We start from the raw sequence: 26,334 nt of genomic DNA, 5'->3' as shown, positions 1-26,334 counted from the left end.
GGTTGATGTGAGGATAAAACAAGAGGAGGAGAATTTGTTGGAGGAAGGGTGAAATAAAACTGGATAAATGAAAGTTTCCCTTCTGCAGTCTCCCTTCTTTTTGTCTTTCACTTTTCCCCCATGTGCATGCACACGGACAGCAGAATCCTCTCTGTGTATTCAGGTCTGTCTAATGTAACTTGCTCTTCTGTAAGAGTGTGAATTATTACAGGCTTAATAGCTGAAGTCTTTCCGTTCCTTTCCCAGCCTAGAGTGCTCAAGGACCTTTTCTGTGCATACGTGCCAATATCTGCCAGCTCTTTCCTGGAGCTCCCCTTCACTAAGCAATCTAGCGTGGTTTACTCTGTCCTCTTATTCCTTTTAAAATTACCAGTGAGAAATAATAAAGAGTCCTGTAGCACCTTTAAGACTAACCAACTTTATTGTAACATAAGCTTTCGAGAATCACAGCTCTCTTTGTCAGATGCATGGCATCTAAAAGGTGCTTAAAGGTCCTACTGGACTCTTTACTATTTTGCAACTACAAACTAACACGGCTAACTCCTCTGGATCAGTGTGAAAGTTACTGTAATGTGTTAAAGGTTATCTTGAAGATGTGCTTGCAGACTTTACTCCTCAGTGAGGTTTTCCTACATACGTCATGAACCACAGTGAAGCATCCCACAATCTCCTTTGCCCTGAACCAGCAGAAACTTTATTTCACCATCTAGTCTGCTCCCGTATTCTTAAAGCAGATTGAATGACAGCTGGTTTTCTGCCTTCCTCTTTATAGGCCATAGTATGGGACGAGTATCTAACGGGGCCATTTGGATTGATTGCGCAATATTCCCTTTTAAAGGTAAGGCATGGACAGGGCTGTTAAACAGTTGAGCCTGGGTTTTTTTGGGGGGGCGGGGTGAGGTTGAAGTGCTGTTACATGGATTTTATAAAAATTGTATTTATCTAAATCTGCTTCTGTGAAAATAGCCCTCTTGGATAATTCTGTGCAAAGGCGTTTATGTTTCACTTCCGTTTTAAGGAGCACAAGCAAAGAGAAACTTCAAAAATACTTTGGCTGTAATTAATATTCTGTAAGACACTTTCAGAGTGGTAGCCCTGTTAGTCTTTTTCAGTGAAAACAAGTGGAAGTACAGTGGCCCCTTAAGAATTAACAAAACTTATTCCATCATAAGCTTTTGTGAGTCAATGCCCACTTCACCAGATGCTTGGACGGTACATCCATACAACATATTTTTAAACTAAAGTTACAAGCAACAGAAAGGTGGGAATGAGGAAGTTACAAAGAGAGGCTAGTTAGAAACAATAACCAATCCTCACCCCCTCTGAATGTATTGAATTCTCTTTGGTTATTGTCTGGCTTCTCTATGACATACTCCTACGTTTCTGTTAAGTATAAATGAATCTCCTGTGGATGTGCCTGCCATCTGATGAAGTGAGTTCTGACTCACAAAAGCTTATGGTGGAATAAATGTTAGTCCTTAAGGAGCTACTGGACTTCTAGATAATTTTGTAAGCCACTTTAATTTTATTTTAAAGCAAATGGTATAATGCATTTAAAATAGATTCAAGGAAGGCCTTGAAAAGGGGAAAACAGAAGCACCTTTGGGAATTATTCTACTGAAGATTGTCCAGCTAAAGCACAAAATCCACTGTGTATTTCCCCTTCAGAAGCCCCATTAAAACCATTGGAGTTCTATCAATGCACTCGAAGGATATGAAGTTTATTAATCTGCAGAATTAATATGCAGAAGTTATTAGTTTATACTGCTCTCAGTGTGTATCTAGCCATCTTCTCTCAAAAAAAATAAAGACCACTGATACTCTGCATTAACTTTTCCACCAATAGAGGATTAGTGGTTTGACATTTACTTGTACAACACTGGGGAAGGGAAATCCCAGTGGCATTTCATTGTATCCGTTTCTGTTGGGCAGAGAGTCTTACCCAAAATGGAGTGGAAACCAGTTTGCTTCTGGTGCCCTGGTTATCCTAAAAGCATTGACTAGTAGCCATTCTGGCTAAACTTCATGTTTTGTAATATGAGAGGCATCCTTTTCTCAATACGTGTCTTCATAGAACGTCTTGTTTCCTTCCAGGAACATGAAGTGGAGAAAATGTTTACCTTGAAACCAGGCCGCCTCCCCCCTGCTGATGTCAAGAATATCATTTTCTTCGTCCGACCGAGGCTAGAGCTAATGGACATAATTGCTGACAATGTGCTCAGGTATTGTAAGCTTGGCATTCTACCTTCTGCAGTCTTCTGCAACAGAGGCTGCACTGACTTGTGCTGGGTGGGAAGATCTATCCTGTCCTTCCTCTGGCTGTAAACAGTCCTGCTTTGGCTAAGCCAGAAGTGACAGCAGCAAGATCCAACACAGCAGCAAGATCCAAGAAGTTGTGACTTCTTATAAAGCAGGGAGCGTGCATGTAAGAAGGGAGTGCCATTTAAGTGCAATAAAGATGGGAGGGGTGCTGAACGCTTTCCCCCCCCCCCCATACTTTCCCCCTGAAACTGCTTCTCTCCTGGTGGAGATGACTTCCTGTCTGAGAGTCCCACTTCAGATCACTTCTGTCCCCACCTTTAATGGCACTCAATGGCAATCTGACATGCCTTCATATCTAGTTTGGCATTCAGCAGAGCAAGATGGAGCCTGCCTTTCATTTCTACGTGGGAGAGATCATACAGGCCCTTCCCACACAGTCATAATTCACTGCCCAGTAATTTGGACACTAAAGTACAGCCAACCGCCTTCCCAAACAACAGCAAGAGGCTGCTGACCCTGGAGCAGAGCTGCTTGTGTGTACCAAAGGTCAACCGCTCATGAAGGAGGTGGGTTAACGAGTTCTGGTTTGTGGAGGGGAATCAAGAATGGTCTCCGTCTTTGGGCCTGAAAAAATGGAACCAGTGCAATGGGAATTGATGGAAAAAGAACTGAAACTTCTTCCCAAAAAACTGTCCATGTAGAATGTATTGTCGAAGGCTTTCACGGCCGGAGAACGATGGTTGTTGGGGGTTTTCCGGGCTGTATTGCCGTGGTCTTGGCATTGTAGTTCCTGACGTTTCGCCAGCAGCTGTGGCTGGCATCTTCAGAGGTGTAGCACCAAAAGACAGAGATCTCTCAGTGATCTCTCAGCTGCTGGCGAAACGTCAGGAACTACAATGCCAAGACCACGGCAATACAGCCCGGAAAACCCCCAACAACCACTGTCCATGTAGAAATTGGTGAATGTGTGCCTTTTGTTCAGAATGGCTGATAATGATAATCTGTGCTTATATACTGCTCTTCTAGATAGATCAGTGTCCCACTCAGAGCGGTGAACAAAAATCATTGTTATTATTGTTCCCACCTAACAGCTTGGGAGCTGGAGCCGAGAGGAGCAGCTTGCCCAAGGCCTTGTGCTAAGCACATGGCAGTAGTGGGATTTGAGTAGTAGGGTATGAGCTTCCGTGAAATTTGTGTTAGGGTATGAAAGCTCATACCCTACCACAATTTTTGTTAGTCTTATAGGTGCTACTGGACACTTGCTCTTTTCTACTGCCAAAGTGTGTAGTGTTTAAATTAATATGGGGTAATTCTGGCTGTTGTTACAGCAAGCAGCTAGCATCTATCTCTCGCCTAAATAAGCTTTGCGTTCTACTGAAAATTACCAAGAGTCACATACTGATGAACATATTAGGTGCCACAATGAACTTTCTTGGCACTCTGGGATTTGTTGAGCCCTCCCTTGTATTGGCCCCTTATCTGGGGTTCCAATGTTGAAGGCTACTGTATTAGGTTAGTCTGTTACCTCTCTTAAAATCTCTTCTTGTCTCTTTCCAGTGAAGACAGAATCCGTTCTCCGCAAAGGGATTTCCACATCCTGTTTGTGCCACGTCGCAGCTTGTTGTGTGAGCAGCGGCTGAAAGATCAGGGCATTCTGGGTGCCTTCATTCATAGAGAGGAGTACAGCCTGGACCTTATTCCATTTGACGGAGACCTGTTGTCCATGGAGTCTGAAAGTGCCTTTAAAGTGAGTATCTGTTTCTTCTAATAAGTAGTAAATGTCAAAGTGGCTTTGCAGACTGAGCACCAGATAGGAGTAGTGTTGAATCCATCATTTGCACCCTATATATATATATAGGCTCATTGTTGACTGGGGTCCAAATTAGAACCAGCTCTTTGTATGTTTTCCAAATGCAGGAAGAGGGGCTTGAATTGCAAGAAAAGAGATCTAGCTTAGATACTGTGAATAAGGCCTTAATAAACATCTTAATAAAACAACTTAATAAAAGTTGGCCAGTGGAATTTGCTCTTTCCTTGGAGTATTTTAAGAGGTGGCCAGGCAAATGTCTGTGGTTCTTCAGCTTTAACAGATTCTGCTTCACTGGAGGATTGGATGATTTACTTAGATTATAGAATTACTCAGGTAATAGAACTCCGCTGTACGAATGGCATAGAGAGATCCTTGGTACAGAGACTGTAGACTGTACTGGGTAATGGGTACTGTACTGTACTGGGTACTGTCTGTTGGTGTGATTGTGTTCCTACTGGGTAGTGTCCGTGTCATTAAGTATGTCCTGTTTAATTACTTACGCTTTGTTTCAGCAATGATTCATCTCTGTGTTTGTATTTTGTTGGAGGGTGTGTATTCAGCGTGACTGCACCAGCTTAAGGAGGATCCACAAAGAGTCCACACCTTGTTAGTTTAGCAAAGGTGTATAATACAGTTTATTTATAGGTGGATAAAGAGCAATATATACAAGTTTACAGTCCAGAGAGACAAAGTGCTTCGCCTACACCTGGACTAGCAAGAAGCCCCAACCATACTGTACATGGTAGCTATATATACATGTAGACACCCAATCAGATACATGCATGAGTTTAGCTGAGTCATTCACTTCATGGTCTCCTGACCCTTATGTTAACCATCTGACTCTATGTCACCTGATGTGTCTACCTGTCATACTGATCGTTCTGATCTAAAGCCTCTGCACACTGGCTTTTGACACTTAGATATCAACACTCCTCCAAGCCAGTATGAGAGCAGTTTAAGGCATCACGTAATCGTTCAAATGGTACAGCATACAAACTTTTAGTAAACATGTCTGCAATATTGTCACCAGATGTACATCTAAACAATCTTATGAATCCTTGCTCTACAGCACATCTTACGTTCAAATACCTGATTAAGATGTGTTTACTGCGTGTTTTGGTTCCACCATCTTGGGCTAACTGTTGTGCTGCTGTATTATCTCCATAAACAGCAATAGGTACTGCACAATGCAGTTTCATGTCAGACATGAGCTGTTGTATTACTTCCAGCTCTAAGATACCTTGACTCATGGCAGCGACCTCTGCCTCACACGATGAATGTGCCAACAAAGACTGTTTTAATGTCTTATGTGCAATGAGAGCACCTCCTACAAATATGGCTAGTCCTGTAGTGGATTTACCGTCAGGGCGATCTGCCCAACTAGCATCACAAAACATAGTGATCTGCATAGGTTCAGTGGCTTTTAGAACCAAAGAGAAATTGAGAGTAGCCTTAAGATATTTCAAGACGCGTTTTGCTGCTATCCAATCCCTATGGAAAGGCTTAGCACACCTTTGGCATAGCATGTTTACTGCTTGTGTTATATCTGGACGGCCCCAACATGAGAGATACAAAAGACTGCCCACCAATGACTGATATCTTTGTACATCTTCCCAGGGAAAATCATCTGGCTCCCTGATATACCCTGTAGTCATAGGAGTGGACACACCATGTGCTTCAGTTAATCCATACTCTGAGAGCAACTTTGTAATTTTATCTCTCTGATTCAGTTGGAAAAATCCATCCTCAGTTTTGGACACTTGCACTCCCAAATAATTGGAGATAGGACCCAAATGTTTCACTTTGCAAATATCCTTGGCTATTTGTTTAAACCAACATAATTGTTCTGCTGTTTCATATAGACACAATATATCATCTACAAAAATAAGGAGTTGGACTTCTGAACCTCCTACCATTTTTGTAAAAATGCAGGCATCACCTTTGCCCTGCTCAAAACCTGCTGCTTTTAGTGATTGTGACAGGTATTGAAACCAAGCTCGTGCTGATTGACGCAACCCATACAAGGCTCGGTTTAGTTTGAGCACCATATGTTTATTTGACACCTCATACCCTGGTATCTGCTCCATGTATAAACATTCCTGTATAGGAGCATGGAGATAGGCTGTACAAACATCAAAATGATCTATGTTTTTGTGTTGAGCCCCTGCCTTACATAAGGCTAATTTTACTGTTTCAGGCCTAACAGTAGGAGAAAATACCTGGTCATAGTCTTGGAATTGTACCTGAGAGAAACCACGGGCTACTAAGCGAGCTTTCCTCTGCACATTACCTGAGGGAAGTCGTTTCACCTTATACAGCCACCTACAACCAATAATATTTGTGTCTTTTGGCTTAGGTACAACTGTGAACACTTCATGGTCAGTTAGAGACTGATATTCGGCCTTCATGGCCTCGAGCCAAGCCTTTTTCTCTTCCCCCTCATAAGTGAGAAGCTCAGAATAATTAGCTGGCTCTTTAGCCAGCACACAGTTTGCTGCAGCTTCAAAACCATACCTTTGAGGTGGGACACCTTTATTAGGACGACTAGACACACGTATAGGAGGACTAGACCTCTGTGCGTCCTGTGTTACCTGCCTGGCTGGAGAACTAATCTCCTCTTTCACACTCACGTCCCCCTCTGGACTTGTTTCAGGCATTTCATCGGTAACTGGCAACACAATCTGGCTTTCACTCTCATACCCGTGAAGCCTTTTCCAACTTCCATGCTCACATATACTAGCAGACCTGCTGTACGATACCTTTTTGTTTTCATTTGTAAACCTGTAGGCCTTCATGCCACTCTGGTATCCAATGAATATCATCTTAGAGGCTTTTGGGCCCCCTTTTCTACGCTGTTTTAAAGGGATATGCACCCAAGAAGTCATGCCAAACACCCTTAGTAACTTTAGGTTAGGGTCCCTGTTGAAAAGTAACCTAAAAGGTATTTCATTCACAGCACGGGACCACAGACGATTTACCACATAACAGGCACAGATAATTGCCTCAGCCCAGTAAGTTTTTGGCAAACCAGCATCAGCTAACATAGCAGCCATTTTTTCTTGTATAATGGCACCATGCCTTTCTGCCAGACCATTTTCTTGTGGCACACTTGTATTTGCTACCCTGTGCAAAACACCATATTTATCACACCAGTGAGAGAATTGTGCAGACATGAATTCCCCCCCTTGGTCAGACTGGATGGCCTTTATGTCCAGCCCCAACTGTTTTTGTACCCTTTTTGCCCAAACCTTAAACAAATCAAACGTTTGAGACTTGTGTTTCATAACATACAGCCATGAGTACCGGCTAAAATCATCTGTTAGGACCAGGGCATAACAATTTTGAGAATGGCTTTTGGGGAATGGACCAATCAGATCCATGTGTATTAATTCAAGTGGCTTTGTAGACACCCGGCCACTTTTCTTAGCTACAGGGAATGCCTTTGTTTTGACTGCTTTGCAAACAGTGCAGTCTAGGAACTCTGAGCAGCTTGACACCTTTTCTCCCTTTAGGAGTGTTAGAGTTTTGTTTATAACCCCAAAGCTAGCGTGCCCTAAACGCCTGTGCAATAAATGCACACAATTGTCATGGCTACACTTGTTTGTAACCGTGTCAGCCTTTGCCTGCCTATTCTCTACAATATAAACATTGTTTCTCAGTTCCCCAGTAACAAGAACTTTGCCAGCTTTGCTTATTTGGCATTTGTCCCCCACAAACCGGACCTCAAACCCCTTTTGGGTCAACCTACTTACTGATAATAGATTATGGTCCAAAGAGGGAACACAATATACAGGCGCAAAGTCCTCCTCCAGAGCTGTAAACCGTACAGCTCCCATGGCGCTGACTGGAGATTCTCTCCCATCTGCCAACAACACGGACTGCAGGTTGCTTCTTTGTAAATCATACAGCACCTCCTCAGATCGGGCGAAAGAATCGGTAGCGCCACTGTCAACTGTCCACTGGGAATGCGTATTTACAGTAGATGCAGTGACCAGCCTCGCATGTTGATCTGGAAACCGAGGCTCCTGTACACGTCCTTGCTTCTGCTTCTGTTGTTTTCTTCTCCTGTCCGGGCAAAACCGACGAAGGTGAGAAGTGGAGCCACAGCTGTAACACTTTCTCACGGCTGCTGCTGACAGCTGGGTGACCTCACGCTGCTTGTTAGCAACTCCTCCGCCGTCAGTAGCTGAAACCCCTCGATGGGCCCCTCCGTCTGCTCGTTGCTCCGTCCTTGAATGCCAGCCCCCGTATGTTGAAACACGAGCCTCTTCCTCAAGAAGACGAGACGTAACATAGGAATAAGTGAGTTTATCTGGCTCCAGGCTCTCAAGGCTTGCAATAAGAGGAAAATATACATCAGGCACACTTGATAATAGAATGTATGCCTTGTCAGAGTCCTCCGTGGGCTTTCCACGAGCAGCCAGTTGCTGGAAACATTCCGTCAAACTGTTTATATGCTTCTGCATGCTCTCCCCCGGCTTGAGAGCAAGTCTGTAGAGGCGACGTGTCAGCATAATTAATGACCCTGCAGACGTTCTTGCATGTATCAGCTTCAAATCTTGCCAGGCATTTGAACTAGTAGCCGAGTCCCTGATGTGAAGCAATTGGTCATCTCCCACAGCCAGCACGATATGAGCTAAAGCACGCTCATCTGCAATCTTTTCCGCATCATTGGGGGCTGCTGGGGGGTTGCTGACACTTTTCCACAGCCCCTCTCTCTTTAGAAAATGCTCCATACGCAACGACCAAACGGAGTAGTTCACGGAGGTCAGCTTCTCCACCAACACGACCGTACTCTGTGCCATACTTGCTTCTGCACCGGTCTGAGGGAGCTCGTTTGCCTCCTCCTCCTCCTGGTCACTGACACTTTCCACCGCCAATAATTCCTCCTCCGAGGGATCGCGGCCGTCAGGTGCCAACATCCACCACCGACTCTGTTGCGTCTCTACTTCAGTAGAGCCTCCTCAGCAGCCTCCTTGGCGCAGTCTATCTGGGCCCATAACCCTGTTGGAGGGTGTGTATTCAGCGTGACTGCACCAGCTTAAGGAGGATCCACAAAGAGTCCACACCTTGTTAGTTTAGCAAAGGTGTATAATACAGTTTATTTATAGGTGGATAAAGAGCAATATATACAAGTTTACAGTCCAGAGAGACAAAGTGCTTCGCCTACACCTGGACTAGCAAGAAGCCCCAACCATACTGTACATGGTAGCTATATATACATGTAGACACCCAATCAGATACATGCATGAGTTTAGCTGAGTCATTCACTTCATGGTCTCCTGACCCTTATGTTAACCATCTGACTCTATGTCACCTGATGTGTCTACCTGTCATACTGATCGTTCTGATCTAAAGCCTCTGCACACTGGCTTTTGACACTTAGATATCAACATATTTATGTTGTTTTTCAAATTTCTGCGAACCATACCCTTGTTCAGGGCTTTTTTTCTGGGCGCGGAGGGCCATCTCAACTCCCCTCTGTCTGGAGATCGGGGCGGGCACCAGCCCATGTGACCATTTTCAAGAGGTTCCAGAACTCCGTTCCACTGTGTTCCAGCTGAAAAAAAGCCCTGCCCTTGTTCATTGTTCATTGAATGTCCTTGCTGTTGATCGTATTGACTTGCACTGTGTAATCCACCTTGAGTCTCAGTGAGAAAGACGGATTATGAAGAACATAAATAAATGAAAACTATTCCTGTTAAAATGAGTATACATCATAAATTTCTTACCAGCATTCTCATATAATTTTTCTTGTGTAGGAATGTTACCTGGAAAATGACCAGACGAGCCTCTATCATGCAGCAAAAGGTCTCATGACCCTACAGGCGCTCTATGGAACCATCCCACAGATCTTTGGGAAGGGGGAATGTGCACGGGTAAGGAAGACCTGAGATGTCTGCCTTCATGAGCAGCTAACTCAGTCTGGCTTCTTTTGTGCAAATTTCCTGCAAGTGAATATAGGAAGCTGCCTTATACCAAGTCAGACCATTGATTTATCTTGTTCGTTGCCTACTCTGACTTGGAGCAGCTCTCTAGGGTCTCAAACTGATCCCTCTTTGATGAGTGAACATATGAAATGGTCATTTATCAAGACAGACCATTGATGGTTCTTGTTCAGTAGTCTCTACTCTGACTGGCAGTGGCTCTCTGGGGTCTTTACCCAAGATCCTTTAACTGGAGATGTCACCAGTTGAACCTATGACTTTCAGCTTGGCAATTATGTGCTCTTCCGCTGAGCCATAAGACCTCCACTTTGTGTGGACTGCTTTAGTCACAACAGTTTACATGGAATAGCTTGGGTTTTGAGTTATATTCAGCGGCTGGCCTTATACATTCTGTATCTACATGTAAAAGCAGGGAATTTTGATTAATCTGCCCATCTCCTGGATACTAAGGAACACCTATCAGATTGAGTCTGACTCCCCCCACCCCCAAGGAAGATGATATAACTAAGTCCTAGAGCTTCTCTGACACAGCAGAATGAGAAATGCATTTTTTTTTATTTTTGTTGCTGTTGTAGTAGTAACCACTGCTTGTATCCAGGTCATCACCTCTTTGGTTGTTTTTGTTTTTTTTAAAAAACAGCATGTGGCAAATATGATGATCAGGATGAAGCGAGAATTCTCTGGAAGCCAGAATCCAGTATTTCCAGTCTTTGATACTTTGCTGCTGCTTGACCGCAATGTGGACTCGATGACTCCTCTGGCCACGCAGCTGACATACGAAGGGCTTATTGATGAAATATATGGCATTCAAAATAGTAAGTACGTATCTGTGGATAGAATGTAATCACATGACCGTGTCTGTTTGGACGAACAGTGCCTTATTACTCAGGAAGTAGGCGGCCCTGTCTTTGATTAGCCCATGTACTCATTCCTCACCTCCCAATCTCTGCAGAACCGTTCTGTTCCCCAGGGAATTCTTCAGTCTCCCTTTCCCCCCCCAGATACAGCTTCTGTATATCTGCCTGGGATTTTAGGGTAATAGGGAGGGCAAGAATGTTAGGGTCTTGCGAAACTTGTTGCCATGGGAATCTGTACTTGTCCAACAAAATAAATGATTTCATTGAAATTTCTGGAGAAATATGTTGTTTTGTTCAGGCAGTATGGGTGGCGTTCCAGTGGTATTCCCGAAATGAGAGAAAAGGGAAGGTAGTAACTTTTACAGGACTGGTTTGCGTTGTAAAGTGTTAAAACTGCCCCTTCCAAAGAATCAAGAGTTTGCTGACCACATCCTGTCACTCCTGTTGCATTGCTAGTGGTAGCAGCAGGATTAGCTGGGTTGTGATGCGATTTTTTTTTTTTGGCAGCATATGTGAAACTCCCACCTGAAAAGTTTGCTCCCAAGAAGCAGGGGGAGGGCGGCAAGGACCTCCCTACGGAGCCTAAGAAGCTGCAGTTGAATTCTGCTGAGGAGCTCTATGCAGAAATCCGAGACAAGAACTTCAATGCTGTCGGCTCTGTGCTGAGCAAAAGGGCCAAAATTATCTCCGCAGCATTTGAGGTAATGGGGCTGTAAGCAGTGGTATTCCTCACTTAAAGTTCACACGGTACAGTCACCAGACCCAGGTGTCAGGTCCGCATTGTTGCTTCAATGCCAGCCATTCTTAGAGGGAAAGGAGAGATGGTGGAAGGGTTCTATGTTGCTACGTTCTTTCAAAAAATCGAAATTCTGTCCTTAAGCAGTCTGTATTTTGCAACCCCTATTGTTTGTGCAAATAGATCAGATTCAGTATAATTAACTACTTTGTATAATAGATTTTGGTTTTACTATTCAGAATGTTGCGTGAGGCACTAAAGTAGTTGGGAGTCTTAATTCAGCCACTGCTCTGTCTTCTGAGAATTCAGCTCGCACTACAAACATGCTTTCAGGCGTATCTTAGCAGTCATAAGAAATGTTTGAAGAACAGTTGAGGTTCTCAGGAAACAATTCTGTATCCAATATCATATTCAGTTATTTTTCTGTTTGTTTATTTATATCATTTATAGTCTGCCTTTCTCACTGAGACTCAAGGTGGATTACATAGCGTAAGATTAGTACGTTAGTATCAAGGATATTTCAATAAAAACATCATAGGGTATATAATGCAAATTTACAAAGATGTAACATCTGCAAAAATCCAATATGGAGTTGAAGAAATGCAGAAACAGAGCATAAGCAATTCTAAGACTGATGTTAAATGACATAGAACTACTCAGTAGGATCCTATTTAAAGCAACAGATAGTACATAGTGGTGAAGTCTGTGGTCCCTGTCTCTCTATTGAAGCATCTCTTTGAGACCGTCTTCCCACGTAAACTCACAGTTTCAGGTGAGAAGTTCTGTTGATCTGTAGTAGAAGAGCAAGATTTGGGTCCAGTACCACCTTAAAGACCAACTAGATTTCCAGGGTCTGAGCTTTGGCTCTCAAAAGCGCATACCCTGGAAATCTGGTTGGTTTCTAAGGTGTCACTGGATCAGGCACATTTTCACAATACGGTATATCTCAGCTTCATGGAAGCCTTACCATGAAATATTGTGCCTTTTGTATTTGAGTCCATGTTTATCGTACAGATATTTCAAGCACTGCCACTTACACAAAATGCTGTCTTGCCCACCACCATTCCATAGTGCCTAAAAAGTCGCGTTTTATATTGTTGAGCTGTGCCACCCTGGGGTGTGTTCAGCATTTCTGCATTTCCTTCTGCCTCTCTGAAGAGCTGGGCAAATGCACTTGCCCGTGAAACAGCGGACCATGTACGTTTCATAATTGGCACATTAGTGCTTTACATTGGAAGGATGCGAGGTTGAATGTAATAGGTGTTAATGAAATAGCAGCCTGAGAGTAGCAGAGGGCCTATTAATGGTGGGGTTTCATTATTGCCTTCCTGCCTGGGCTCGCCATCAAGATCATTTACACTTAAACCAAGTTCTACTTCTAAAGAAATGTTGGAGGTGGGGGGGGGGGAAGATTTCTGTATCTAGCATCTATACAAGTATACAAACTTCTGGATTATTTTTATTCATAGGTCATTACATACTTCTGGCAGTCAAGCCCTTAGAATTTAGTTCGGTGTTTCCAGCCATCGCTGAGATACAATTTTCTGTCTATCTAGGAAACATTGTTAAGAGTTATCAGTGGAAAATTTCTCACATGGGGCTGATTATATTCCAGTAATTGGGGTGTGTATCCAGTGCCTGTTTGTCCTAAGAGCCCACGTGTGAGTTACAGTATATCCTTCTGATTTTATCCTACTACAGTGCTGTGAGGAACATTATGCTAAGAGAGTCTTCTTGCCTTTCTGGGGGCAGGTATTCAGATCTAACCCCCCCCCTTGTTTCCCATTGCAGTTGCTCTGTCTACTGCACTGCACTGATTCGCTATTAGACATTAAAATGCAGATCCTGACATCTGAAATAGACCTTAGTGCAACAGTCAAAAATTCCACACCTTAGTGCCAGGTGGAACATAGAGAAAGAACCAGTTTACAGGAAAATCCAAACACTTTTTAAAAAATGCAAATGTTAAAAATACCCCAAATGAAGAAGCATTGTCTGTGCATATAGGGATGCTGCAGTTTTTAAAACCGCCAAACAGAATCTCAGAACACGGTAGCGTGAGATTTCATTGAGCCATTTTTGTTGCTTGTTTGGGTTGCCGCCTGGCTGGAGGTGGTCTGGAGCACACAGCCCATGGCAGGCTCTTTCTACTCCAAGCCTCCCCTGAACAGTTAGTCAGGGGGGAGAGAGAAGGCCCCTCGCTCATTGCAGTGAGCTTTCCAGGGACCAGTAACAGAGGGGGGGAATCTGATGTCCTGGCAGATCCTTCACTTGTAACATACACAACTGAGGGAGCTAACTAGACATTACAGCATCAGCAAGTCCAATCTGTGGATGCTGATACCATTTTAGAGAAGAATTTGGCCACTTAAAAATGCTGTGAAGGCTCAGCCCTGATTGGGCCTGCAGCACGATTGGACCTGGCGTTCTTGTGCCTCACCCCACCATGTACCTGTTTTAGCAGTTTAAAAAGTGCGTGGAGGGGAAGAAGGTTGCCTGGTCCCACAATGGTTCCAATCAGGGCCAGGCCTTTGTGGCATTTTAAATGGTCAAATTCTTCTCTAAATTAGCATTGGCGACCACAGGTTAGATGCATGGATGCCGTAACATCTAGTTTGGCCCTGGAACATTCATGAAAAGTGGATGCAGTTGGTACAATCAGAGCCACATACTGGCATATATTTGGCGATTTTATGTGCAGCAAAACTGATAGTGGGTATTTCCATCTTGGACAGAAGTTAGTGATGTTCTCATAGAAAAGAACTGAGGTGCGGGGAGAGGGATTTTTCCCACCAACACAGCAAAACTCTTTTTGCAAACTGTGTATGTGTGTAAGTGGCGATTAACCCTGCATTTTAACTGCTGGGTTTATTTTCTTAGGAGAGGCATCACGCTAAAACAGTTGGAGAGATCAAACAGTTTGTCTCGCAGCTGCCACACATGCAAGCTGCAAGAAGCTCTTTAGCAAATCACACTTCCATTGCAGAGCTCATCAAAGACATCACTAGTGAGTATTTACTTAAAATACACTCATCCCGTCTTTCTCCTAAAACGTGACTCAAGACAACTGTTGGTTGTTGCAGTTACGAACCTCGTGTGTGGAAGGGTGGGCCTAAATCAGTTTTGATGCGTGCCATTTAAACGAGCTGCCAGCAACCTGACCCTGTTAACGTTGCGTCCAGACACACACAACATAACTGACTCTTATTTTTAAATGCAGTTTGTTCATTTACTGTTTAAGGATTGGTTTTTCACTCTCTTTTTTCCTCTAAGCTTCCGAAGACTTCTTTGATAATTTAACAGTGGAACAAGAGTTTATGTCAGGCGTAGACACTGACAAAGTAAGTGGAAACAGTTTAAACCTCTGTGTAAATATTGTCGAAGGCTTTCACGGCCGGAGAACGATGGTTGTTGTGGGTTTTCCGGGCTGTATTGCCGTGGTCTTGGCATTGTAGTACCTGACGTTTCGCCAGCAGCTGTGGCTGGCATCTTCAGAGGTGTAGCACCCAAAGACAGAGATCTCTCAGTGTCACAGTGTGGAAAAGACCTGCCAACATCTTCTCCACACTGTGACACTGAGAGATCTCTGTCTTTTGGTGCTACACCTCTGAAGATGCCAGCCACAGCTGCTGGCGAAACGTCAGGAACTACAATGCCAAGACCACGGCAATACAGCCCGGAAAACCCACAACAACCATCTGTGTAAATAGTTCATTGTTGACTGCTGTCCAAGCTAATGCCACTTGGAGTTTTTTCTCCATTTCAGCTTCCAAGTTGCAGCAGGTTTGGGAGGGCGGGGGTGTGCAGCCACATGATTTAGGCTATTTGTGTTCCAATAATCTTTTCCCAGAATGCTCTTTCCCAAACCTTTTTTTCTAACCTTTATAGGGAGGGGACAGTCCAAGTGGGGTATTAGGTGTTCTGGACAGGAAGGTGCACATTATCCAAAGTCCTGCCCCTGTCAGTTTCATTTTCCTTCTTTCTGCCTCTTGCAGCTTCCATTTTCTCTGCTATGCCATCATACAGCTTTTTCAGACTTAAAAAAAGTTGATAATAGCTAGATCACTATAGCATTATGATGATCTATTGCAACAGTGTACTAAGTCTGCTGAATTCTCAGCTGTCATTGTTTTAAATAAGTCTCTAGCCCGTTTTGTTGCAGGCATCACCTTTCCTCTTATATTTCCACAACAGAAAGGGTTAGAAGAATCTTTTTTTTAAAAGCATTGAATTCAGAAGAACTAGTTATTTGTAACTGGTTGGCCACTGTGTGAGACAGGGTGCTGGACTAGATAGGCCGCTGGTCTAATACAGCAGGGCTCATCTTATATTGCAGCAGATCTTTATAACACTACAACAATCTGGCTATTATCAATTTTTATAAAAGCCTGCTACGGAACTGGGGGGAAGGGAGGTGTTGCAGCCAAAGGGGGCTGGTGCAAGGAAAGTGTAGGACAACAGCTGTGTGGATGCTATGTTGCTCTATGAATGTCTGTATTTGCAGACGCCATGAAAGTTACACAGAGAATCATCTTGTGGAAGAAGCTCTAGTCTTCCCAGTGGCGAGGGCAGAGGTAGACTCACTTGAAGGGGGTTCTTTACTGGAGTTTGTCTTTGTTGCACAGTAATTTCTGGAATCAAAAAGTCTTTGTCCTTAAATCACATTTTCCTGCAAACCAGCTCAGGTAGTCAGTGGGTCTGGTTGAACATTTGGCAGTTACTGTTCTAGATAAACACCTGGGCCATGATGGTTTCAGTTTGATGCAAAATGCTTCTGATCCAGGGTGTGTGTGTGTGTGTGTGTTCCTTGCTCCTTTATGGCGGTTTTAAAGATGATCCCTGAATTACTTTTGAGTCTCTTTTAGAAATTTGCATGGTTTTGTTTGACAATTTGCATTTTTCTCATTAGGTCAACAGTTACGTTGAAGACTGTATTGCCCAAAAGCATCCCCTGATCAAGATATTAAGGCTTGTTTGTCTGCAGTCAGTATGCAATAGTGGGCTGAAACAGAAGGTCCTGGATTATTACAAGAGAGAGATTCTGCAGGTTAGACTTACAAAAAGTCAAAAGTAGGAACCTGTTGGGAAGATCTTATGTACAGCAATCAGTGAGGAAGCTCAAGTACTTATCCCTGCAGGATTGGGTGGGTATCCTATGTTAGAACGAATAACAGAAGACAAGCTTTGCCCTTGTAAAGATCTTCCCATACCCTCTGGTTATTTGCTTGGGTATGCTTGTTTTAATTGAAACAAGATTGCTTGTTTAAATTTACACTTTTAGCTGTAGTACTCAAAACTTCCATCATATATAGTTTGTGAATTAAAATCTCAGTGAGCCAGAAGCTGGTGGTATCCAAACCAGTTCAGTATTTGGAAAAATCTTTCCCCCCCCCCTACCTTCTTGCAGAATGTCTGTGTGTGTGTTCAGCAATTTAACAACAGTGCTACATACAGTCTATAAAATATAATACTGCCAATACTGTTTTTGCTACAGACTTACGGCTATGAGCATATTCTGACCTTAAATAATCTAGAAAAGGCTGGGCTCTTAAAGCCTCAGACAAGCGGAAGAAACAACTACCCAACAATTCGGAAAACTTTACGTCTGTGGATGGATGATGTCAATGAACAGGTAAATGGGTAAATTGAAGCTTTATTTTTAATTGTGTTGCTGTGGAGGTACACTCTCCCTAATCTCCACAGCGTGTGTGGGTAGATTTTATGTCAATAAAATAATAAATTTTTGTAATTTTTTTCTCTTTTCCCTTGTACAGAATCCTCATGATATTTCCTATGTATACAGTGGCTATGCTCCTCTAAGTGTACGCCTGGCACAACTGCTTGCCCGGCCAGGGTGGCGAAGCATAGAAGAAGTCTTAAAGATGCTTCCAGGACCTCACTTTGAAGAACGGCAGCAGTTGCCTACAGGGCTTCAAAAGAAGCGTAGGTGTCTTTGAACACACCATTTGTGTTATAGTATCAATCTGGAAAAGTTTGACTTAAGCTGTTTCCACACAGAGGTTTTGCTCTGATTCGTCATCCAGAGCAGCCTTTTTGAAGCATACACATGATATTGCCCCCTAATTATCCACTTTTCATGTTTTCCCCGTTTCGCTGTACTTTTTCCAAATCAGGTCTGGTATGACCGTTTTGAAAACATTGCAAATCAAAACATGCCTTTATTACCGTCAGTCTACTAGTTCCTCTGATTTTCCAGCTTTCACATTAAAAAAAAAAAGTAAACAGAAGCTGGACATTCAAAAGAACTAACATTGTAATGCTGTAGAGGTGTGTCAATTACCAACTTTTTTTAAAAAAGAAAAGCCCTCCAGCTTTGCTGGGGAGAATGGCAGCTGTGAGTGGCTGAGGCAGGGGAAACTGCCATGTGAGTCTCCATTTCCACTGCAAACACATCTGCAGTGGCAATGAAAGCTAAATAGAGGATAGTTGCCGTATGGAAAAGCAGTCTTGGTGCTGCTAACAAACCACATCTTTGCTCAAACCCAGCAGTCTCTTGGCAGTGCAGGACTTCATTTTCTTTTTTTTAAGCTGTTTTTACCCACCTTTTCACCCCAGTGGATACCCAAAGCAACTTCCAGTATTGTTGTCCCTCCTCAGTTTTCTCTTCACAATAATAACCTGTTGTGGTAAGTTAGAGTGAGAGAGTGGCAGAGTGGAGGTCTCCCAGAATGACACTAACCACTACACCATGATGTCTTCCTGGTGCGTGCATGCAGACACACACAGAGGCTTCCTTGCTGCTGCAGGAGGAAATATTGCACACGCATTCTTTTGCTCCAATCAGTGACTGAACTAGGGAGCCTGCAAACGCAAGGACATTGTGGAGGCAATAGTCACATGCAGAGTTCTGGATTGGGCAGTGCTGGCAAGTGAAGTCGAGTTGTAGCTGACTTATGGCGACCCTGTGGGATTTTCAAGGCAAGAGAGGAAAGAAGTGGTTTGCCATGCCCTCCCTCTGTGCAGCAGCCCTGGACTCTCTTGATGGTCTCACATCCAAGTGTGTGTGAGGTTCCTAGTGTGTATATAATGATGTACGCCACTTTGAGTCTTCACTGGGGAGAAAGGCAGGGTCTAAAGTAATACTGACCGACCGTGCTTAGCGTCCAAGGTTTGACAAAATCCGGCTACCCTGGGCCATCCAGGTCAGGGCCTGAATGGGGTGCATAGGCACAAGCTGGTGAAGGCACATGAGTCCCAGTCATGTTTCTCTGTGTGTTTTCAGTGTCATTCATTTCAGTGCCATTTAGGCCCACTTAATTAAACTACGGATTTCACCCTATGTCTTTCATAATAGGTGCTATGTTCAACTTAACTATTCCTTTTGCTCCAGCTGCATTTGCCTCCTCATTTTTCCAGAGTGCAGCACAGCTTCTTTTTTTCATTAAATAACAAGTCTGAAATTGGATCGGGGGTATGGCAAGCCTGTTCTGAAGTAAGTTTGTAATTCTTTCTCCTGGCAAACTTGCAGGTCAGCATGGAGAAAACAAAGTCACTCTGGTATTTTTTCTGGGTGGTGTAACGTATGCCGAAATTGCAGCACTCCGGTTTCTGTCCCAGATGGAAGATGGAGGCACAGAATATGTCATCGCAGCAACTAAATTAATCAATGGAACAAGCTGGATGAAGTCTCTGATGGAGAAGTTGGAGCCTCCACCTTTCTAGCACTAGAAATCTGTACAAAAATCACAGGGACTTTTCAGAGAGAGAGAGAGAGACGTTACGGTGTCTTCAAAAAGAAGCAGAGAAACGTACCGTAGATGGAAAATGACCTTTGGTATTGCCACTGGGTGCCATGCACGAGTCCTGCCATTCTTTTCTCCATGAAGTAGGACTTTGCTAGGAATCGATGCCTTTGAAAGAGAGACAGGGACAAGGACATCAGTGCAATCTTAGGCAGCGGTACATCCTTCTAAGCCCATTGTCTTCATTAGACTTAGACGGGTGTAAGTCTGCTTAGGAATGCGCTACATAGATTTCAGACTGACTTCTGAAATACAGGTAAGGGAGAAAATTGAACTTTTGAACGGGTCCTAACAGGCATCTATTAGCAACTTTCCTGGGCTATCCTTAATTTATTTGTGTATTAAGTAAAGTATTGCAGTTTCTGTACGTCATTTTGAGAGGGAGGGAGATTCCACAATCCCATGTGTCTCAGGAAGTTTTTCCAGTTTCCCACCTCTTACTGTTGTTGCCTTATTGCTCCATGTTCTGTCCCTTGATACCACGTTTACGCTTTTGCCCAAGAAATGTTGCCATCTTGGTAGAACGGTATGCTGCTGTGTTCCCCCTTGGGCCCCCAATGAATTTGTCTCTCACTGTTGTGTGTGCCAGAAACAAAAGTTTCCTTACAGCATGTTGTAAGATACCTAAATCACTCATTTAATGTCAATATTTCCTTAACAAGCTTCAGAGATCCTGTTGTAAAATTTACAATAAAGATCATGGAAGAGAGTGAGAAGATGATGGAACAATTTTGATGCCTGATTTTTCTTTTACTCTACTGTGAAGTCATAATTGTATTAAAAAGTACCTGTTTTGAAGGTGTTAGAAATCTCTTGGTTTGGGAAGATAATGTGCATTCTAAAGATGTACCTCAAACTTGCCCAGCAGGTTTGAGCTGTTGGGCGGAAGTGAGACATAGGACATAAAGATAGATATTGAATGGTTTGGGATTTTCTCTGAAGAAAAAGTAACCACTGCAGTTGTATTTTCAATGAGTTACTGTTGTCAGTGAACTGGTTCACATCTGTTTTTTTGGAATAGATGGTAGAATTCCCTTGCACTTTGGCACATGCCCTGACGCCAGGGGAGGGAAGGCCTAAATACAGCTGTAGTCACTGACAATTTCCCTTCCTCCCTTAGCACCCCCCACTTTTCTCAGTAACCCCAACAGGTTTGTCCTCAACAGTTAATCTGTGTTGCCTTTCAAGTTCTGTCATGTCTTCCTATGTCCTCTGGGATATTCTAAATGCAGCATTCACTCAGGGTAAAGATTCTAACGTTGCACTGGTTAGAGCCATTTTTTTCGTGTATGCTTTTCAGTTTAGACACAGAGGTCACCGTTGGAAGTTTTATTACGGGATTCACACCTAACATCGCCTTTTTGTGCACTTAGAGAATTCATGCTTGAAAGATCTATGAGGGAATTCACTCTCTGCCTTACCTCCCCCACCCCGCCCCTTCCCCAATAATCTTCCCCATAAGAATGATTCCCACTTTGATTTCTACACATCTGAAGAAGTAAGCTATGACTTGGGAAACCTCACATTGAAATAAATGTTAGTGTTTAAGGTGCCGCTGGACTGTTGTTTGATTTGGCAGGTGAACTGTTTCTAATAGTTCTGGCCTGATTCCTGGGTACCAAACTGTCAAATCTCTTGGCAGTCACTTGGAGGAGAGGAGCCAAGGAGGAACCATTAAGCGGCAAAGGGTTTGTCTGGGTTCAGCAGAACTGCTATCAGTAATGGAAGATCTGAGCCCAGCAGCACCTTAAAGACCAACAAGGTTTACGGGGTATAAGCTTTCGAGAGTCAAATTGTGTCTGACAAAGGGAGTTTTGACTCTGGAAATCTTGTTGGTCTTTAAGATGCTACTGGACTCCGATTTTACTCTTCTACTGCAGCCCAACATGGCTCCCCACCTGAAACTATGAGCAATGCAGTTTCCTAAACAAGAGAGCACTTGTGGGTTTCTGGGAAAAAGCTGGCAGCCCTTTGCCAAATCCCTGGAGGAGTAATTGCAGCGTAACAAGCCTCCTGCGCGGCTTGATCGTGATCTGTTTTTAGTGGAGGCCTTGCTCATCTCAAGGCTAATAATTCGATAACGAGTGCTTGATTAAATTTAGAGTCCATTCAGCAAGATATATCTTGTAGAAAGCCTGTACTTGCAGCAGAGATTTTTTCTTTGGAAATAACCAGAAGACAAGAAGCAACATTAAGAGCCCCAAATAACATTAGTAAAGGGTATGTTACCTGTCAGACAAAGGGTGTCTTCAGGCACACATAATCTGAGCTGTGCATCCACCATAGAATCATCCTGACCGTGTTTCATTTGCACAAACCCTCTCACAGATTAAGCTCTGGGGAAACTGATTATTTACAGCAAAAGCCATGTGTGCACAGTGTTGATTAAGGCAGTGACGCTGCTTCCATGTAGCTCTTGCTGCTGCTGCGAATGCAACAGAGCACTCACGCAGCAGTTTCCCCCATGCTTTCCTTGTTTCAGCCTTGTGGCCATCGTTTGCTTGCCACCACCAGAAGGCTTTTATCAGGCTTTTTTTTGGTTAAGTTTTTGACAGATGGCTATAGCAAAATAACTTTGTGTTGGAGCCTACATAGATTTCCACAGGCAAAAGGAGGGGACTCCTCACTCCTATAGGAGCCTAAAAAGCCTCTGAAATGCTGAGGGATCCCACATAATAGCTTGGGGGGGGGGAATTCAAGTCTTCTGCAGGAGGGGGTGGAGGGGGAAATCACACATACATCCCTTTGCACCCACAGAAATCTATGCCATATCAAAGCCATTATACTGATCTCTTGCAAGAGCTTTAATTTTTTAAAAAGTCTCTAGCCCATTTCCTTCCTTGCCTGCATACTACACATTTCCCCTTACAATTTCTTAATGAAAAGATCTACAGACTTTTTAAAAAATTAAAGCAGATTAGTGCATTTTTGCAATGCATTATTACAACATTACAGTGCTGTACTTACCATTATATTACCATTTTTTAAAAAGCTCTCTGTGAGAGTAGGGGTGTAAATGACCATGGGGGCCGAGGTAAAGAAAAATGAGCCAATGTGGGCAGGAGTTGCAAACGTTCATATCTTCCCATCCATATGCCATCTGAAGGCACTTGCAATCTTTTCACAAAGAGAGTATCAAACCAGACTTAGGAAAGTGCAGAAAAGCAGCAAAAAACACCAAAGCAGGACGAATAGAGGAGGATGGCACGTAGATGCTGCCAAACCCAGAATGGGTGACACCTTGAGTCCCAGGTGAGACCTCCTCCTCACCAGTAGCACTTCCATCTTGTCAGGATGTAGCTTCAGTTTATTAGCCAACACCCACTCCAGGCACCGGTTCAGGGCTTCTATAGCCTCCCAGGGATCAGCTAGAAGCGCAAGATAGACACGAGTGTCGTCTGCATATCACATGGGACTACGCAGTCATCTTTATTTATTTATTTGTGCTATTTATAGTCCATCTTTCTCACTGAGAAGGCTTATTACACAGTGCAAGTCAACACAACTGATGACTAGGACATCTAATAAACAATGCAATAGGGTTAGGAGTGCAGAAATTTGAAAATAAGCAGAAATCTGAAAAACAGCTGAAACAAAGCATAACCAATTACAACATATGTTAAATGATGCTGAAATGACATAGTAGGAGCATTCTTAGAGCAACAGACAGTATACAGTAGTATAGTCTACAGTTCCTATTCCTTTTCCTACTTGTTTCTATACTTACCTTAAGCATTTGCTGTGTGTGTTATGTATCATCAAGTCACCTCCGACCTATGGTGACCCTATGAATGAAAGACCTCTAAAACATCCTCTCATTAGCAGACTTGCTCAGATCTTGCAAACTGGAAGACATGGCTTCTCTTATTGAGTCAAGCCATCTTGCTTTAGGTCTTTCTCTTTTCCTGCTGCCTTCTACTTTTCCAGAAAACCTTGCCTTCTCATGATGTGACCAAAGTACAATACCTTCAGTTTTGTCATTTTAGCTTCGAGGGAGAATTCAGGCTTGATTTTACCCAGAACCCACTTACTTGTCTTATTCGGTATCCACAAAACTCTCCTCACCCCATTTCAAATGAATCAGTTTTCTTCCTGTTGGCTTTCTTTACCATCCAACTTTCACATCCATACATAGCTGTACTAAAACAAAAAAATATATACACAGTGACGTTTCTGAAAAATACACTTATTTGGGGAGGCACAGTTACAAACAACTGGAGTAACTAGTAACCTGGAAAAATAATTTTGCCTGTATGGTATTAATTTCCACTTTTAAAAAGAACTGTGAGCATTTCTTTGTGTGTTGTGAAAGCTGAGTGAAGGATTTGTGTATATCCTCTCTACGAACTGATTCCTGACCACACCTAGTCTATTAGGACAAGCAGCCTTGTAAATACAGCCTCGTTACGCCTGCCTCTTCAGATATCACAAGTGGAAGAAGATACAGTTCCATCATAAGCCTTTCGGTAAGCCAGACATTCAAGAGAGAGTCCGGAAACAAAAGCAAAGAACAACTCCAAGCAAATGCATTCATTTGTCCAGGGTAAGCAATTTCTCCCCATCAAATGTAATTGTTTTCCATTTAAAGTAAAATAATTATCGGATAACTCTGTTTTCTGATCTTATGACAACAGCTTGTATATATTTCGTCTAGGAGAATAGTCGTAAAACATATGCTGATACTGGAAATAATTAAAAGATTAATAAATAAATGGGTTCTAAAATGTCCCTTGTAGCTTTTAAAATTATTGAAGCTTGTGTGTTTTTTTAAAAGAGAAGTAATTCTTTAGATGAGCTCTAACCTGATTCAGGCTTTATTTTCACCTGTTCAGACGAAGTTAAAATTATCATCTTTTTAAAGTTTAAAAAATTATTTCATATATTTCCTATACATATATAATTCATCAAAGCAAAGATAGAATTTTGCAGGATTTAATAGGGCAACCAAGCATACACTTCCCAAACCTGCAGGCTGAAAAGCTGCATTCCTCTTACTTTTCCGAAGTTTAGGGACTGCTATAGCTTACTGTGTTGCACTGGTATTGATCTGACCGGGAATGGATTTTAAGCATTTGTCTCTCACACAGGTTATTTTTGGCAGAAGCAAAGAAGCAAGCCAAACAGTTTGTACTTACCCCCAAAATCATAAACAAAAGCCTTTATTTCTGCCCAGTCTGTCCATTAGAGGCAATTACGACATTAAATATTAAAGGGGGCTCCTGTGGAAAGAGAGGCGACTTTGATTAATGCGTTTAGCGGTTGTTAATGTACTATCAGCCATGCATCTAGACTCTCTCCCCAGCTCGTCCACTGGAAAAGGAACCGTACTTTGGTGGCCTCTTTTCCTCACATTAGGCCGTCCTCTTGCATCGCTCAGTAGTAGTCATCGTCTCTCTCTCTTTCACCATGCCTAATTTTTGAAGACTCATGATTTTTTGCAAACTGTTTTTTCCAAATCTGCCTAGATTACTGTTATTATTACTGACCTAAACACAAACCACTAACAGTTAGCAAACTTACAGAGCCATCCTAAGCAAAGTTACATCCTTCTAAGTTCAGCTCTATTTAGGATAGCAAGATTTTAGTCCGGTAGCAGCTAAGAGGAGGAGAAAGAGCCAAAGCAGGATTACAGCTGATCATCAAGAAGACAAAAGTAATAACTTCCGAGGAATTACACAGTTTTAAAGATGACAATGAAGAAACTGAAATTGTTCTAGATTTTCTATTCCTTGGCTCAATCATCAACCAAAAGGGAGATTGCAATAAAGAAATCAGAGGACTGAGACTTGGAAGAGCAGCTATAAGAGAGCTAGAAAAGATCCTTAAAGATAAAGATGTCTCTCTGGGAAGCAAGATCAAGATAATCCAAACTATGCTATTCCCAATTACTATGTATGGATGTGAAAGAGGGACAGTAAAGAAAGCTGACAGGAAGGAAATTGATTCATTTGAAATGTGGTGCTGGAGGAGAGTTTTGCAGAAATCATAGACGGCCAAAAAGACAAGAAGGTACTAGATCAAATCAAGCCTGAATTCTTCCTAGAAGCTAAAATGATAAAACTGAGGCTATTGTACTTTGGTCACATCATGAGAAGACAAGACTCTCTGGAAAAGTCAACAATGCTAGGAAAAGTGGAAGGCAGTAGGAAAAGAGGAAGACCTAAAACCGAGATGGCTTGACTCAATAAAAGAAGCCACGTCCTCCAGTTTGCAGGATCTGAGCAAGTCTGTTAATGATAAGACGTTTCGGAGGTCTTTCATTCATAGGGTCGCCATAGGTCAGAGGTGACTTGACAGCACATAACATACACACACACACAGCAGCTAAAAAACCAACAAGGGTTCCATCCAGAGTATAAACTTCCTGGAGTCAAATCGTATCTGATAAAAGGAGCTTTGACTCTCAAAAGCTTATACCCTGAAAAGCTTGTTTGTCTTTAAGGTGCCACAGGACTCAAATCTTGCTCTTCTACTGCAGTCCAACATGGCTACTCACCTGAAACTATCCGCTTAAGGTCACATTGTTAGAAAACTAACCTTAGGATTGCACTGCAATTTGCAGATGGCTCAGTTAATCCTGCCAATATCCATGTTATAATGCCCTTTTCGTCTCTATTACAGATCAGGCTGTCCCCATACATTTATCTGCACCGTCCTGCAAAGCCCACATCATGCAGGAGTCCTTCGCTGTCCACTGGCTGAAGGTGCTGAAGGAGCTTCTAGCTTTTGTGCTGTTCAGTTATACGGTGCTGTTTGGTGCCTTGTTGCTGGCTGGCTGGACCACTTATTTCCTGGTGCTTAAGTGACAGCCGTTCCTGCGCTCCATCTGCGAAGATAATAGAAGAAGCTGGCATGTCAAGCTGTAACTTGCCCTCTGATATTGACTTTAATTTTTTTCCCCTTGTTTGGGGTATTCTCTAAAACCCGCTCTCGTTTTCACCTTTTATGTTCCCCTTTT

At 42.9% G+C, this 26,334-nt stretch overlaps 2 protein-coding genes across 2 annotated transcripts in view; both read left to right on the top strand.

Moving 5' to 3' along the window:
* Positions 1-20,107, top strand: part of VPS33A (VPS33A core subunit of CORVET and HOPS complexes) — a 22,132-nt gene extending 2,025 nt beyond the window's left edge. Inside the window, exons 2-13 of the mRNA XM_054996710.1 lie at positions 773-838; positions 2,095-2,222; positions 3,820-4,009; positions 9,835-9,951; positions 10,661-10,835; positions 11,385-11,578; positions 14,494-14,620; positions 14,887-14,954; positions 16,523-16,660; positions 17,108-17,245; positions 17,388-17,556; positions 19,103-20,107. Of these exons, the coding sequence (XP_054852685.1) occupies positions 773-838; positions 2,095-2,222; positions 3,820-4,009; positions 9,835-9,951; positions 10,661-10,835; positions 11,385-11,578; positions 14,494-14,620; positions 14,887-14,954; positions 16,523-16,660; positions 17,108-17,245; positions 17,388-17,556; positions 19,103-19,296 (1,704 nt within the window). The 3' untranslated portion in view covers positions 19,297-20,107. The remainder of the gene's footprint in view (positions 1-772; positions 839-2,094; positions 2,223-3,819; positions 4,010-9,834; positions 9,952-10,660; positions 10,836-11,384; positions 11,579-14,493; positions 14,621-14,886; positions 14,955-16,522; positions 16,661-17,107; positions 17,246-17,387; positions 17,557-19,102) is intronic.
* A 5,909-nt stretch (positions 20,108-26,016) lies between these two features.
* On the top strand, positions 26,017-26,334 carry LOC129341061 (uncharacterized). Its single transcript, XM_054995970.1, has one exon. The coding sequence runs from the start codon at positions 26,048-26,050 to the stop codon at positions 26,180-26,182; it is 135 nt and encodes a 44-aa protein (XP_054851945.1). The 5' UTR covers positions 26,017-26,047; the 3' UTR covers positions 26,183-26,334.

The sequence above is a fragment of the Eublepharis macularius genome, chromosome 13 (genome assembly GCF_028583425.1).
Source record: "Eublepharis macularius isolate TG4126 chromosome 13, MPM_Emac_v1.0, whole genome shotgun sequence".
Taxonomy (NCBI): Eukaryota; Metazoa; Chordata; class Lepidosauria; order Squamata; family Eublepharidae; genus Eublepharis; species Eublepharis macularius.
This window is presented reverse-complemented; position numbering and strand designations above follow the sequence as displayed.

Coding starts and splice junctions, on each gene's coding strand:
- LOC129341061 (XM_054995970.1), top strand. CDS start 26,048: ATGCAGGAGTCCTTCGCTGTCCACTGGCTGAAGGTGCTGAAGGAGCTT.